The following is a 15576-nucleotide window of genomic DNA, read 5'->3' as shown; positions in this document are numbered from 1 at the left end:
AAGTCATATATGGCCATTTTACTCACAGTGCAGTTTACGTGCCACAGCCATTTCTAGCTGTCTTCATCCTGAAATGAATATTCTTTAAATAACTAAATGAAATGCTGAAAGGCCACATAAATAGGCAACAATAGGGATCTTCCCTCATGAGATTTTAGATGAGATGAAATATGTGGTGTGAAGAAGCCAGCACACCAAATGGTTACAGATGGTAAGAAGTAAAGAGAAGCATTTTGCTCTTACTAAGGTTTCCTAGACATCAGTAGGTAACTACATGGTCAGTCCATCAAAAATCTTTAATTCTTTTTCTATTTTTAATAAACACATTCTAGTGGAAAAGAGGAAGCTCTCCATTGTAAGAAAAAGCACAGAACAAACTATTTCACCATGAGAGAGACAGGAACAATTCTTTGTGCAAAATCTTCATGCCCTACACACAGGAAATAGGGGAACATCATCTCAAGAGACACCATTTGGACATGGTTCCTATGCAAAAACCTATCCTAAATCACAGTATAGGGTTCAGGAGTGTAGCTACTGTGCTGCTATATTTTGAGTATTTTGGAATGCAGACTTTCAACATCTGGAAGTGAATACAATTAAAATTCAGCTGTGCACCATACTGAAATGAAGTAATGCTGGCTGCAAACTGCTTAAAAATGATTCTCTGATTGTTCGATATTTGCTGTCATGGTACTTTTCTTACTGTTATCTTCAACTGGAGTAATCTGCGTTAAATTAATGCTGGCACATTTGTTTCGTTAGACCCTGGGAGATGTAAGAGGCCATTTCTTCCAATCTGCTTAACCTTGCTGAAATTTCTTTCTGCACTCAGAAAAATGCTGTCAGTTTGGCATTCTGTTGTAGTCAGAAAACAGTCTTTCTAGAATTATCAGACATCAGAGAGATTTAGTTTAAAACTGAGTAAGTGATCTTAGCACAGAAGGAGTGAAAAGTCTGTTCTAATCAGTCACATGTACTGATTAAGAATTGTTCTGTATCTGGCTTTTATCTAGTCCAGCTTCAACAACTTGTGGAAAAGGAGGGAGAGAGAACTGCATATTCACCAGTCTCCAGTACTGTAGTGTATGCTGCTGCTTCACAGTATACACTGCTGCTTTGAGCTGCAGGGAATGTCTTATTATTGCAGTCACAGAATGGGGAGCTTCCCCTCCAGATTATTTTGGAAACATTATGTGCCAAACATTTGTCCGTCCACTGAAGTACCATTGCTTCTGTTGCAGCCAGCAGCAAGTCTGCTGCAGTCAAAGGCTGCAGAGTGCTGAAAACTTGCCAGTTAAAAACAGGGAGGGAATAGAAGTGTATTGAGTATCTTGTAAATCCGGCCCCAGCCAGATCTCCCTTTTGGAGTTTTACATCAGTTATTACAGAATCATAAAACCATAGAATATTTAGGAGAGGACCTTAAGATCATCCAGTTCCAATCCCCCTGCCATGGGCAGGGACACCTCACGCTAAACCATCTCACCCAAGGCTCTGTGCAACCTGGCCTTGAACACCACCAGGGATGGAGCATTCACAACCTCCCTGGGCAACCCATTCCAGTGCCTCACCACCCTAACAGGAAAGAACTTCCTCCTTATATCGAACCTGAACTTCCCCTGTTTAAGTTTGAAGCCGTTACCCCTTGTCCTAGCACTACAGTCCTTGATGAAAAGTCCCTCCCCAGCATCCCTATAGGCCTCCTTCAGATACTGGAAGGCTGCTATGAGGTCTCCACGCAGCCTTCTCTTCTCCAGGCTGAACAGCCCCAACTTTCTCAGCCTGTCTTCATACGGGAGGTGCTCCTCCCTGATCATCCTCGTGGCCTCCTCTGGGCTTGCTCCAACAGTTCCATGTCCTTTTTATGTTGAGGACACCAGAACTGCACACAATGCTCCAGGTGAGGTCTCAAGAGAGCAGAGTAGAGGGGCAGGATCACCTCCTTTGACCTGCTGGTCACGCTCCTTTTGATGCAGCCCAGGATACGGTTGGCTTTCTGGGCTGTGAGCGCACACTGAAGCCGGCTCATGTTCATTTTCTCATCGACCAACACCCCCAAGTCCTTCTCTGCAGGGCTGCTCTGAATCTCTTCTCTGCCCAACCTGTAGCTGTCCCTGGGATTGCTTCAACCCAGGTGTAGGACCTTGCACTTGTCATGGTTAAACTTCATGAGGTTGGCATCAGCCCACCCACCTCACAAGCGTGTCGAGGTCCCTCTGGATGTCATCACTTCCCTGCAGTGTATCAACTGAACCACACAGCTTGGTGTCATCGGCAAACTTGCTGAGGGTGCACTCAGTCCCACTGTCCATATTGCAGCCAATTTCAACTGAACATCCTAAACTAACTTTCTTTTAGTAAAATGCATGAAATCAGCTAAAACTGAGTCCCTACACCTTTCCCACCAGAAATCAGTGGACCCCTTACTACCAGAACAAGGAGGTTTCAGGATTAACTCCAAGGAAGAAACATCACTGTGGGGGTATTATACCACTTCCTGCAGTGTCTGGCTTTTCCTAGGATATACCAACTCCATTCCTGGGATGCAACAAGGCTTGAGCACAGCCTCTGCATCCTCGTTCTTGTTCTTGTGAGACAGAGTGTCTATACTGAAACACTGAGTAATGAGAAGAAGACCGAACTGTTGAGAATGTCAGGATCTCCCAAACTTTGTTTTATAAAGAAATTTGAAATAAAATTATGTACTGAACTCATTTCCTTTATGTAAAATAACTATGCAGACATCCACTTAAAAAAGTATAGCTTAAGCACAGTTATGCACTTTCTCTTAGGTGAAAATGTCTTAGGTGATAAATGTCTACAGCAAAAGCAATCAAGTAGCCTTGAGTTTTTCCTTCTGCCACCTTCAGTAACATTGCTAGTGGAAGAGAGCTTAAGGTAGTGGACCCTGCTCATAGTATGGTAATAACAGGCATCGCATTGTCCTACTCTTACCCACTTGTGCCAGCTACTGGTCATTACTGATTCCTTCCATAGTTTTTCCTAACTCCTCCGTGTGTTGATCTTGCCTTTCACAAAGTTCCTTAAACAAGGAGGGAGGAGTACTAGTGTTTGTTTAAAAAATAACCCAAATAATTACTGAAAAGAAAGCCTGCTGCTTGCCTTTTACCACCACAATTTCATTCTGCTTCAGTTTCTGCTTCCTTTGCTGTCTGAGCCACTTGAAAGGTCCTGGACACAAAACAACTCTGCCATACACATACCATAAGGAATGTGTATATTCACAAATAATTGTGCATGTTTATTTTAGGATGTGTTTTATGTTGGAGGGAGACACACCCACCTTGTGCTTAAAAGGAAACTCTTGGGGAATAGGAATTTCTTTAGCCTGCTCCTCCCCTTATTGTTCAATGTTTCCTTGTACTGACAAGGACCGCTTCCTCTCCTTACCCACCTTCCTTCAGGCAAACCTGCATTTCAGCATGGTTTCATTCCTGCCATGGCCCATATGAAATTACATTGCTCTCCTGCCCTCCATGTTTCTTAGCAGTGAACAGTAGCCTGGTGGCTCTCCTGAACTGGCCGCTGGCCCATACAGCCATCACTGTTCAAGTGTTTCTTTGAAATGATAAACATTTTGGAGTGGGGTATTGTCTGAAACACTGCAACTGCCCACTTTCAAATGTTGTCCAGATTTAGGAATTAGCCTACAATTTAATTAAGGCTTATGAGATACCATATGCACTACCACCACCCCCCGTCCCCCATCAAGCAGCTTGTTTTGGGGTGAACACTTAATTAAACAGTGAGGTTTCACATTTGCAGGGATATTTGTAGACTCGTCCCAGGCTTGTGGTCTTTGATGGCAGCCCAAGCAATTACTTAGCTCCACAATCCCGACACTAGTCCCAGCCTCGACTGGTGCCACAACCCAGTTCAGGCATCTTTTAAGATGCTGAAAGTGACTTTTTCTGACCAATGAACTTCTGTGGACCTGCATTTTCTTCAGGCCTTGGATGTTAATTGAACTCAGACATGTGCTCAAGTAGGAGACGTTGAGGACAGGGGACAGAAATGCCCTGCATAGTTCAGTGATCTGCAGAGCTCCTGGATGGAAGTGATAATGCGGGTGGAGGGACCACATTGCAACAGTGCATCAAACCTAGAACCCCAGTGGAAACCAATGCAGACAGGTCCTGTCTGTTGCTGATTCTGCCCAGAAAGAAGGCATTGAAATCCACAAGTGGAAAGTTCCTGAAAAACAGGTCGTAGAGGGAGAATATCCAAACAGGGACATCAGAAAGTCTCATTCAGCTTCCATCAGGAGCTGCATAATTTCAGTCTGCTGTAACAGAATAAAATTAAAACTTGTCTTCTAGAAGGCTTTGTTCTGAAGTCAGCAAAAGGTGGACTATATACCTTAGCAACATCTTTATCTTATTCCTGTAATGAATTGCTGATTTTTAAAACAAAGCCCTTATTTCCAGTTAGTGCTGCCTGGCTTCTATGTCCAGCATTTGTTATTGTTTCTTCCATGGGGTTAAAACTCCTTATATTATTCAGTATTTCCCTGGGGAAGATATATACTTCCCTACAGCTATGTCCTGATACAGTCTTCCTTTTGGTAAACTGAACAAATGAACTCATTAAATCTTTGCAGTTAGACAGTTTCACCTTTCCTGAAGTCTTTTCTTTTGGATTTTTTCCAATTTTCCAATAGTCCCTATAAAATTAATGGGGCAGACCTATGGAAAGAATTCCACAGTGGGTACAGATGATGCTATCTACAGAGTTCAGTACTGTCTTTCACCCAGTTCTCACTATTCTCCATTAACTTGTTACTGTATCAGGTTGACTTGCTTGTCCATTATGATCTCATTGTCTCTAAACTGTGTAATTATGTGTAAATTGTTTGAATGGATCCAACTTAAGGATCCAGATCTGTTTATATAACTGCACTGCCTACTTTGTTAATTACCCTTTCACTAATCTTTATACCACAAAGTCAACTTTGTCATCTGAAACTTTCCTATTTGCTCTCCTACTAAGGAAGATGTTGGACAGTAACAATGTAATCCCGGTCCCAGCACTATGCATCCCACCATTTGATGATGTTACAGAGGTTAGTACCACAAAGATCCATTACTGCCAGTTAGCCAGTCCTCAGCCTAATTAACCCATTCTGTTATATAGATGCTTTCCTTTTAAATCAGAATGCACTGCTAAAATACTACACAGCCATCAGTGTATGCCTTTGCATTTATCAAGCAAATGTGTAACTTCTTCCAAAGACTGGAATCAAATTCTCCATTTGAGGCAACATAAGTCCCAGTTATTGAGGAAATGAGAATAAGCAAACTTAAGAATAATGGTAAACACAGGAATTCATTTACATGTCACTTGCTGAAAGACTATTATAGACACAGAATTATTTGAACCGGGAGGGATAGGAGTTATTTCATGGTAACACTTTTAGTCTATGAACTAGGCAACGACATGAAACAACAAAGTACTTATCCTGCACCAGCAGCCATCATGCTCACACTCCCTCTCACATACAAGCATGACAATGCTGTCTAAGAACTACTACCATTGACAAGAGCCACATGTGCCAAGTGCTGCACAAATGCAGAAACTTCTGGAAACAGTGTGACTGCACTGTACAGTCAAATGAAGACATTTCCACACCTCAGCTACCAAAACAACTCCAAGTTCTCACAAAGCAGGACAGAGGAGAAATTCTGTACCTGTGTCTGTTTCATCTTGTCTAATACATGGGTTTATATTTTGACCATGGTGCTTACTCATCACAGAAGAAATTGGTCTGAGGGAATGTAGACAGAGCTTCCTATCAGAATAGCACATAGAGCTCCACTGGGAGTGAAACAGCACATGCTGCTTCACTGGGTTTGGAACTGGCCAGAACATGGGCACCAACTCCTATAGTAATGCTGCCAGGAATGTAAGGGAAACCAAGCAGAGTTGCCTAAAACTCATTTATTACTCTTCCAATACAGGAAGCTGTAAGTTCCAACCTGTAATTACAATTCTGCCAGCTGTCCAAGTCAGACAGTGAGAGTGTGTTTAAGCTGCCTATATAGATAAGCCATTTGAATGTCATTCTAAATTAAGTACCCAGCATAAACTGTGTAACCTGCTTCAATATGTTGGAGATTAAATAAATGAGGTAGCATGATTTACAGGGAAAGCACAATCTCTTTAAAGGTTTCAACTCATAAAACACCAATGCTGTCACTGGTAGGACCCCAGGATGTACTGTAAATAACTGAGATGTCATGAATTTTGCAGTATTTGCTGTAAAAGTAGTTCTTTGTTTTACAGCATGTAAATGCATCACTTACTTCGTACTTATTTCAGAGAAAAGTTTGAAATGACAAAAGTTACATAAAAAAATGGAAACAGGTTGCATGGAAGTCACTTAGAATGGAAATGGTATCTAGACTAAGATTTTCTCTTGACATAGGAGTGCAAGTCTTCCTTTCACAAGGGACCTCAGTCCCATTTGACTTGAACAGGAATTAGATACTCGAGCATCTTCTGAGGACTGGGGTTTTAAGCACTTGAGATCTGAGGTTCTCTTCAAAGCCAGCAGGTGATGCCTCAGACATTTATGAAAACCATTCTGTGATTCTGTGATTTCAGCTTTCGCATAAATCTGATAATTTTGAAAAACATCTGTCCTCAATTAGGAGTGCATAATCTCCAAATGTGTGACCAAAAGTACTCTGTATATAGCAAGGTTCCACTAGTGGGAGGACAGACTGGTAGTCAGTAGTTAACTATCCCATGGGAATGTTGTCTTCTTACAACTCTTAATTGAAATATTAACAGATGGGCTGTCAGAGCACATCTCACTCTGCAGAAATACAATGCTGTTCTGTACAGTTATTGGAGTCCATCCTCTATGACTAGATCAGTGCATTATGACTCTGGGATATCAGCTCAATAGCTTACAAATTTCTTACTATGTAACTTCATTGCAACTATCTGTAACTGTAATACAACAGCATAACTTCCCACAGAGAAACACTGCTAGGAAAGGGGAAACATCTAAATACAAAACAATAAGAAAAGGATGAATTTCAACACACACACACAAAAATCTTGACCCTGAAAATTCTCAAGCATTTTCACTGTCTCTAGCAGGCAGTACATACAAGACTTTGGAGGGATGGAAGGGGCTGACTGTGAAAGCCCACATGTACATGACAGCTAACTGATCTTGTTCTAATCTTGCCATTTATTTGTCTAACTGTAAGTGCTAGTGGTATTTCCAATTTGGCTGTGATTTCACAACAGGAAGTTCCTACTAGAGCAGACAGCTTATGTACACCTGTTGTTTCATATATTGCTTCCTAGGAGCCAACGATGTTGGTTACAGTTCTCCAACAGGTACATAAGGCATCTTCCTCCCCATCCCTCCGGGAGCAGGAGGAGGAAGAAGTGGCAGAGTGAGCGAGTGGCTGCGTTGTTCTGAGTTACTGGCTGGGCTTAAACCATGACAGGCAGGTTTTCCTGTATCACTTTCATTAGCAGCTGAGAGAATATATAGTCTGCTTACACCTCTGAACAATCTGGAGTCTAACATATGTACATTCTGCCTGTGGGCAGCACCACTTCAACTCCTGGCAAACAAAGTTGTACTCAGAAGCTGGAAGCTCCTATGAGACTGGGAGACGGGGGTCTGTCTCTTGCCTCATACCACAGATTTCCTGTGACCTTGGGTGGACTGCTTCATCTTTCTTTTCATATCAGTTCTGCATCTCTGAGGATAATCCATATCTCCCTTCCTGTTTTCCGTTTGTCATTATTTTAGCTTCTGTGGCATCAAGGCTTCCATATACGCCTGCACATACAACTCCGTGTACTGGGGCTATGTGTTACTCACTCTCATACAAAGACGGCTAACGCTGGTCCCCGAGTTGTGTTGGTTAATAAATACCCCTCTCCTTGAGATTCAGTAGGAAGTTCTGCTTTGCACTGATGGGAGAGACATTCCTTGCATTGTGTGAATGTAGAAAACAAAGGCTGAGAAGGGATATGAGCACTCTATAAATACAGCCTGGAGGTAAACACCAGAGGAGGAAAAGAACTATTTTTAAGCGAAAGGACAGTGTAATCACAAGAATAAATAGTGATGAATCTGATCTGGAAACTAGAACTAGCTGTGGTAAAAGGTTCTCAGTTTTGTGAAAGCGATAGGAGGAGAGCTACCTAAAAAGTTTTGTTTTAAGATATAATTTGATGAATTAACAAAAGGAGTAACATGACCTTGTGTTCTGTAACAATGGGTACTGCTTTGGGTAATGAAGGTAGTCCCATTCAGTCTATATTCCCGAAAAAAAAATCCCAAACCTGCTAATTTAAGTTCTTACAAATGGATACATCTGATATTTCTTACACTGCTTTTTCTCTAACAAGATCAAATTAGAGACAATCTGATTTAAGTAATGGAGAGTTGAGGAAAGAGAGGTTGGAACATCACAGATAAAGCAATTTTTGGCTGGCCCACTTAACGTTCAACTAAGTTTGTCTCCTGGGAGGGACAGAGTCCAGTCCAGACAGGATCAGAAAATAGAATGGAAATGTCACCACTTTTTTGGTTAGGAGGGTGTCACACTCCTCAATCTGAAGGGGAAAGAGAACCTTTTGGTTTAAACACAGAGGGGTGGTGCGGGAGCAGAGGGCTGGGTCTGACCCAGAAGGTCCTTTCCGACTGTATGCTCCTGTGCTTTGGCAAACAATGATTCACAGTTTCCCAAGGCATTAAAGTTTTAAGGCAAGGTATCTCGCGGTGAAATCTTGAGGCTTCAAGATGTACCCATACAAGTGAGGTGCCCACCATAATTTTCAGGCTAACACAAAAGGGACCATTCATCTTCCTCTTTGGTTCTAGACGCAGCATTAGATTTTCCCAAAGTGACTCGAGTTAGCAACAGTTGTTATCTGGATTGCTAGGGTTTTACACACACAGCGCGCCCCTGAAAATCTAAAAGTGTTGCGGAAAAATGTAAAGCTTGACCCGATGTTCCAGTGACTTCCTTTAATGTTTTAACGGTTGAACACCTTGCCTTTGATATTTGCTCCCTTCTCACCCTGTCTCTTTCACCTTCCTAATTTCCATCAAGGAAAAATTCTGGGAAGTTAGTGGAGGAAGGGTTTGGGTTTGCCATGGAGAGAAAATTCTGCAAAAAAAAAAGCATCACTTCCTCCAAACTCAGAAACAAGATAACAGCAGATTTCCTACGGGCTCTGTGAAGGGCTCAGTGTTCCCAAAGGAAGGGTGGGCGCAGAGCGCGGCTCCCACCAGGCGCGGCCTTCCCGATCCGCCGATCCCCGGACCCTCGGCTCGCCCGAGCTTGCTGCTCGTCCCCGTGCGGCGGGGCGAGCGATGGAGCCCGCACAACGCCGGGGTGCGGGGAGCGACGCGGGCAGCTAGCGAGCACCTGCCGGGCAGGAGGAGTAAAGGGAAACACGGTCCCAGGGTGCCCGGAGGAGGGGTGCCAACCCTAGTGAAGCTGCCGGCCCCGAAGGAGGGATGCCGGGACGGGGACGGGGTGCAAGCCCAGAGGAGCAGTGCCCGGACGAGGAGGGGTGGGTGTGCCATCCCGGTGGTATTGGCTCTGGAGACGGGGTGTGCCGGCCCAAGGGAAGGAGGGTTGCCGGTACCGGAGGAAGGAAACCCGCCCGGCGCTTGCCAGCCCAGAGGAAAAGATGCCTGGAGGCTGAGAGCCATCCCGCCGGGCCCCCGCACTTACCGGCGTTGTTCATCTTCTACCGCAACTTTGCTTGCCGCTGCCCCGAGCGCTCAGCGCATTGTCCCGGGGGGCCGCCGCCGCCCTCGCCCCTCGCGGACGCGCCCGGCCCTGCAGCCCCTCCGGGGCACGGCGGCGCAGCGGCGCGGGCGGGGCAGAGGGGCCGGAGCGGCAGGCGGGGCCGGCGCGGGGGCGGTCAGTGCAAAGGCGCGGGGGGCCGGGCCGGGCTGGGATAGGATAGGTCAGGTAAGGTCGGGTCTGGTCCTGTCCTGTCGGGTCCGGTTCGGCCCGTGGAGTCCAGTCCAGGCATCCCTTGCCGCGGAGCGAGTCCGGTGGCTCCGGCTCCTACGGGGGGAAGAGGCGGCGAGGAAGGAGCACGGATGCCCAAGGGAGCGAACATTTCAGGGAGCAGAGCACTACCCTGTCCTTCTTTCCCGCTGTCGCGTGTCCACGTCTCACGTTCATCACTCGCTTTCCACAGCCCTTGGTCCGTCTCTGCAATTCTCCTTGGTTCCCCTCTCTCCATTCCCCCTCCTGCCTTCTCCCCTCCCACCGTATCTCCTCCCTCCATCCTTTCTCCTTCCATCCTTTTCCCCATCTTCACCTTTTTCCTCCCGACCATCCTTCACTCCTCTTCGACCTTTCTCCCGCTCCATCCATCCTAATCCGTTCACCCAGGCATCCACGCCCCCATCCGCTCCATTCCCCCACGGGTCACGACCGCCCGCCCCGGGAACACCGAGGGCGCCAGGCTTCGGGAGTCGTCCCCCCTACCCCGGTCACCTGCCGCTGGAAGCGGCTTCCGAGCGCGGGGGAGCCGCGAACGGTCCCTCGCACGCAAACCACTCTTACCCAGAGCAGTTTCAGGCAGCGCCAGGCTGCTGCCTTTCCGCCTCGCCCATAAGCCAGCTCCTGCCTCAGTGAAGTTAACACGAGCATCCTGTGGCTGGGCCCTGTTTTCGGGTGGGCAGCAGCAGCTCTAACCCCCAGGCAAGGTTGGATCGCCCCCTTCCTCTCAATGGAGGCATAATACAGCCCTGCTGCCTTTTCCCGGGGAGCTCTGCTCTCACACACGAAAGAGCAACTTTGCACATTTCCCTCCCCGGGCAGAGGACCCCCGGGGGCACTGAGCTGTCCCCGTGGGTCCCTCCCTACTCAGGAAATAGCCGTTCCTCCCCAGGGCAGGCTGGTGGTCCGCAGCCAGCCCAGAGCGCAGCACCAGCAGGCTGGTGAGAGGGAAAAGCAGCACATTGTAGCTGCCCCTCGTCCAGGCAGGGTGCGTGTGGAGCACTCAGGTCCTACTTTGACGCTCTGAATGCTGCAGAAATCAGGACTGTTGCTAACACCATCCTGAGCAACTTCACTTTAGATGCTGTTAGTTCTGCTTTTGCAAAGTACCTAATGAGTAAGGTCATCCTGCTGGCAGATGCTCTAGTATAGCCAAAGCTTTTTTCTCTGACCTTTCAATGCTGTCTCACTGTGACTGATAGGGTGCAGAGTGCCTTGCACATTAGTGCACAGAGTTCTGAAGAGAGAAAGCAGGCAGTGAGGGAAATGGGAAATCCTTCTTTCTGTGGGCTTCGGTCTCTCTCACTGAGGCTGGTATGCAGGAGTAGAATCACAGAATGGTTTGGGTTGGAAAGGACCTTAAGATAATCTAGTTCATCCACAGGTAGGGATACCTCACAATAGACCATGTCACCCAAGGCTCCGTCCAACCTGGTCTTGAACACTGCCAGGGGTGGAGCATTTACCACTTCTTTGGGCAACATGTGCCAGTGTCTCACCACTCTCACAGTAAAGAACTCCTTCCTTATATCTAACCTGAACTTCCCCTGTTTCAGTTTGATCCCATCATCCCTTGTCCTATCACTACAGTCCCTGATTAAGAGTCCCTCTCTGGTATCCTTGTAGCCATGAGATCTTGTAGCTTCAAACTGGGAGCTGCTCTGAAGTCTCTATGCAGCTTCTCTTCTCCAGGCTGAACAGCCCTAACTTTCTCAGCCTGTCTTCATATGGAAGGTGCTCCAGCCCCTTTATCATCTTCATGGCCTCCTCTGCACATGCTCCAACAGCTCCATGTCCTTCTTATGTTAAGGACAGACATGGAGCTGGGTTCTGGTTCTGTAGGGGACCCTGCTTATGTCACTACATCTCTAAGCAAGCATTTGCAATACTGTATGGTTTTGGAGATGCATAAAGTCACAGTAGCAGCTCTTTCATTAATACTCTGACTGGTGTAGATGAGGAAATGGAAACACCTACAGATTCTATTGTAGCATGAGATGTGGTGTGTGCCCTGGTTCATGGAACTAAATGTGTTTCCCTGGCCCACCTATGACCAGCAGTCATCTGCCCTTCTCCCATCTTCGTGTGCCCGTCCCTGATTTATTCTTGTGATCTACAGCCTTGATGTCCATGTCAATCAACAGAAATAACTTATGTCAATAAAAGCATCATCCGAAGCTGCTTCAGGAATACAGATTTAGTATTTAATCTATTCAGCAAAGTGTGGGAAAAGGTTTATGTGACACAAGGACAAAAAAAATCAAGCACAGTATAGTTGATTTGGAAAAAAATACCTTAAAAATGTTTTCCAGGAGAGTAACATTTTGGTTAAACTGCTGCAAAATACTAATGCGCTAGGGGAGGGGGACACAGGAAGGGAAGAAACATGTTTTCATGAGAATGCGGGCTGTAGAATTTGGGGAATTTTCCTAGTCAGCTGAAAAACATAGTCTTAAATAGCAAAGTTTTCTCATCACTAGATACATAATGGAAAAATGTCAGTTAAGTATGATGCTAGCAAAATAAAGCCTTTGTAAAAGAGATCCAGTGGTCTTGTAGTTGCTGTGCTATTTGTAATGTGCACTTCACTCAAAATCCTTTTTGGTCTGCTGCAGGACAAAGAACTATGATACTTCATAGGTTTTGGTGCAAACAACCAATTTGTGAAAAATGTCATGGAGCAGATAAGGACTTTTCTCTTTCCTGTTTCCTGTGAAAGGAGCTAAACACTCCGGCAGAACCCAGACTTAGCGACAAGGGGACAACCCCTGCTCCTTGTACTGTGCCAGTAGCTCAGAGTCTGGCTGCTGGCAGGCACTACCCATGGTTAGTTTTGTGACCTGGCTCTGGAAAGAGTGGGTGCTTCTCACAAGTTCCTTTTGGCCCGTTCTCCATCTGCTTCCTGCCTGCACTGTTCACCAAGGAAGGTATTCAGGAGCAGTTCAGTCTAATTTTGGACCCCAAAGACTCTGCTGCAGGAGCAATTAAGCTGCAATTTGAGTACAGTAGGGAAAAAGAAACAAATATCTGTGCAGTGATCCATCTCTCAAAAAATCCAAAAGTACAGTTAGTAAGCAAAAGGCTTATACTCTCTTTATTGTCAGTCTAAAAGACAATCCAGGGTATAATTTCCTGTAGTGAAATGATGAAAAGCTTTAGGAGCTTTATAGCTAAATGCAAATAAGAATCATAAAAGAACTGCTTGAACTTTTTCAGTTTATCCTCTAACTCTCTTCAAAAATAATAAGGAACGATCTGTGTTACAAATAGATGAATGGGAAGGTGAATGCATGTGAACATGTTCAGGAGACCCAAAGAGTCAAATCAAACTTTTGCAGTGAAAAGAGGAATATCCACTTTTGCAAGCAAACTGTAGTGGAGAGTGGCCATACCACATAAAACATTCCTTGGAACAAGCAGAGTTCAGCACAGAGGAATCATCTTCCCCAGGGAGAATCTGAGACTTACTTGTCTAGAAGTGAAATCATAGAATGATTTGGGTTGAAGGGACCTTAATACTCATTGAGTTCCAACTGCCTGCCATGGGCAGGGACACCTTCCACTAGAGCAGGTTGCTCCAAGCTCCTGTGTCCATCCTGGCCTTGAACACTTTTTCATGATCTTCTACCCTGCTATCTCTTCTTCATTAAGGATCTTTACATTTGGGTTTTGTGATTCGTGGTTTCTCTTTCACTATTTGGTGTCAGTGGCCTTAACAAAAGAAATTTTCTGGCATCAAACTAACAATACAGCATTGGGGGTTGGGGGGGGGGGGGGTATAGGGAGAACCACCCCCAGAATTACATTGAACTGAACTTTCTATTTTCTGGTAGGTACAATTTTGGAAACTAACATTGCCTTATAAATCTCTGGTCTTAGTTGCCTGGGAAATCATCTACTGTGATGGTATTTTGATATTGATGGTGCACTCACAATATATTGATATTTCCTGGTGCACTTGAGCTGGTAGTATGCTACCTGGGAAACCATGAGAGAGGGATAGGTTCATCAGCACTCATCCCAAAGCCCAGGCACATAGATCCATAGGACATAGGACAGCTAGTCCCTTGTGTTTATCTCTGTAAGGCTGCCTGGGACATCTGAAAGGCTTAATGTATGGGGGAATGTCTGCACTGTATATAAGCATTTCAGTTATTCAAAGGTAAGCTGGTGCTGCATGTCACAAAAAATGAAATTGTTTACTAAAGCAGGATGGGAAAAAGTGAATGCATGTTAATAACCACATGGATTCCTTGGGATGGCAGGTGAAATTTAATGTAAAATATGGGCAGCTGTGATGAGCTGAGTATGGTAGTAACCACTTCTAGTAACTACTGATAGGTAACCACCTTTCAGGTATTTATTTTTGCTGTTATGGAATAGCACTGGGGGCAGTTATAGACTGATGTCATACTGCCTGAAGACAGTGTCTCCTGTGTCTGTAGAGCCGTGCAATCCTTCAGTGACTGGTATGTCAACTCTGCCTCACTTTCTTGGTTTCTTTTTATTCTCTGTTCAAAAGCTCACCTCACACCAAGCCTCAGAGTCAGAATAGTAGGGGGTGCTGTACAATACTTTCTGGCATATGAAGATCATGTCTTCTGATTTTTGAACACCAATGTACCTTTTATGATGGATAGTTTGCTCACTGCCTTCACTCTATAGCTGTGCTCTTCTTTACATCAAAACTAATAGCAAAGGACCTGTCAAACATATGTCCCAGTCTTGGGCCCAGAAGAGTTTACATCCTGGTCAAAGGCAAGAGAAGACAAGTGAAGACAAACACAAAGGGAGTGGAGAGGAAGAGAAGAATGGGAGAGTTAAGCAACAAGATGGTGAATATTCTTTCCTGTACTAGCGGTTTGTTACTTCGTAGCAAGTATTTTTTGCAGTACCTGTTTGTTTTTTTTTCAATGAAAGGGATTACAATTACCAGTTTTTCCTGACCAACATTGAAATCATGCTGTCCATTACCTACTTGTGGGAGTTGGTCCCAAAGTCAACAGGCTGCAGGAGATACTAGATTTTGAAGGATGGTTTATGTGTACAGGAGATACTAGATTTTCAAGGATGGTTTATGTGTACAGACTCTGGAATGCTTTAGGAAAAGGAGGCTAGAAGGATAGTGGAGTCAGTTCCTGGGAAACCAGTCTGTATTTGTATTCCTTACAAAGGAACACAACTGTGAAATACTCTAAATATATCCTTGATTCTTACTTAGTCAAATTAACATCTGATTGTTTCACTCAGCATTTTCCACAAACGTACCCTAGCAAAAGCACCAGTCCTCTCAGGAAGGAGGTTTATGTGTTCATGGTTCATGGTTCAGGCTCATGGTGCCACCAAGGCTCTCTGATGCAAGAAGTTTCTGAGATTTCTGTTGCTTAGCATTTTTGTAAATAAAAATAACATAAAATAAAATTTGTATGCAATGGCACAAAATCTCAGAGCTTATACAATGCCACAGTTGGGTCCACTCATTCCTCACTGCTATGTATATTTGCTTTCCTTCTCAGCTGCCCAGATGCCTAACTGATCAAGTCCTTGA

General features: G+C 45.0%; 1 protein-coding gene across 3 annotated transcripts in view; it reads right to left on the bottom strand.

The window, feature by feature from the left end:
* The window catches only part of FGD5 (FYVE, RhoGEF and PH domain containing 5), a 91762-nt gene extending 81307 nt beyond the window's left edge, over positions 1-10455 (bottom strand). For 2 of the 3 annotated variants that reach the window (XM_062635915.1, XM_062635925.1), the window contains exon 1: positions 10345-10455. In XM_062635915.1, coding sequence (XP_062491899.1) covers positions 10345-10396 — 52 coding nt within the window. In that variant the 5' untranslated portion in view covers positions 10397-10455. Of the gene's footprint in view, positions 1-9743; positions 9908-10344 lie in introns of those variants that run through there. The other variant, XM_062635936.1, reaches the window with a different exon arrangement.
* Between the last annotated feature and the right edge of the window lie 5121 nt (positions 10456-15576).

This window comes from Pezoporus occidentalis, unplaced genomic scaffold, assembly GCF_034315485.1.
Source record: "Pezoporus occidentalis ecotype Australia unplaced genomic scaffold, CSIRO_AGI_Poc_V1 ctg114, whole genome shotgun sequence".
Classification (NCBI taxonomy): domain Eukaryota; kingdom Metazoa; phylum Chordata; class Aves; order Psittaciformes; family Psittacidae; genus Pezoporus; species Pezoporus occidentalis.
The sequence above is the reverse complement of the archived record's forward strand: the minus strand, read 5'-3'. Positions and strand labels throughout refer to the sequence as shown.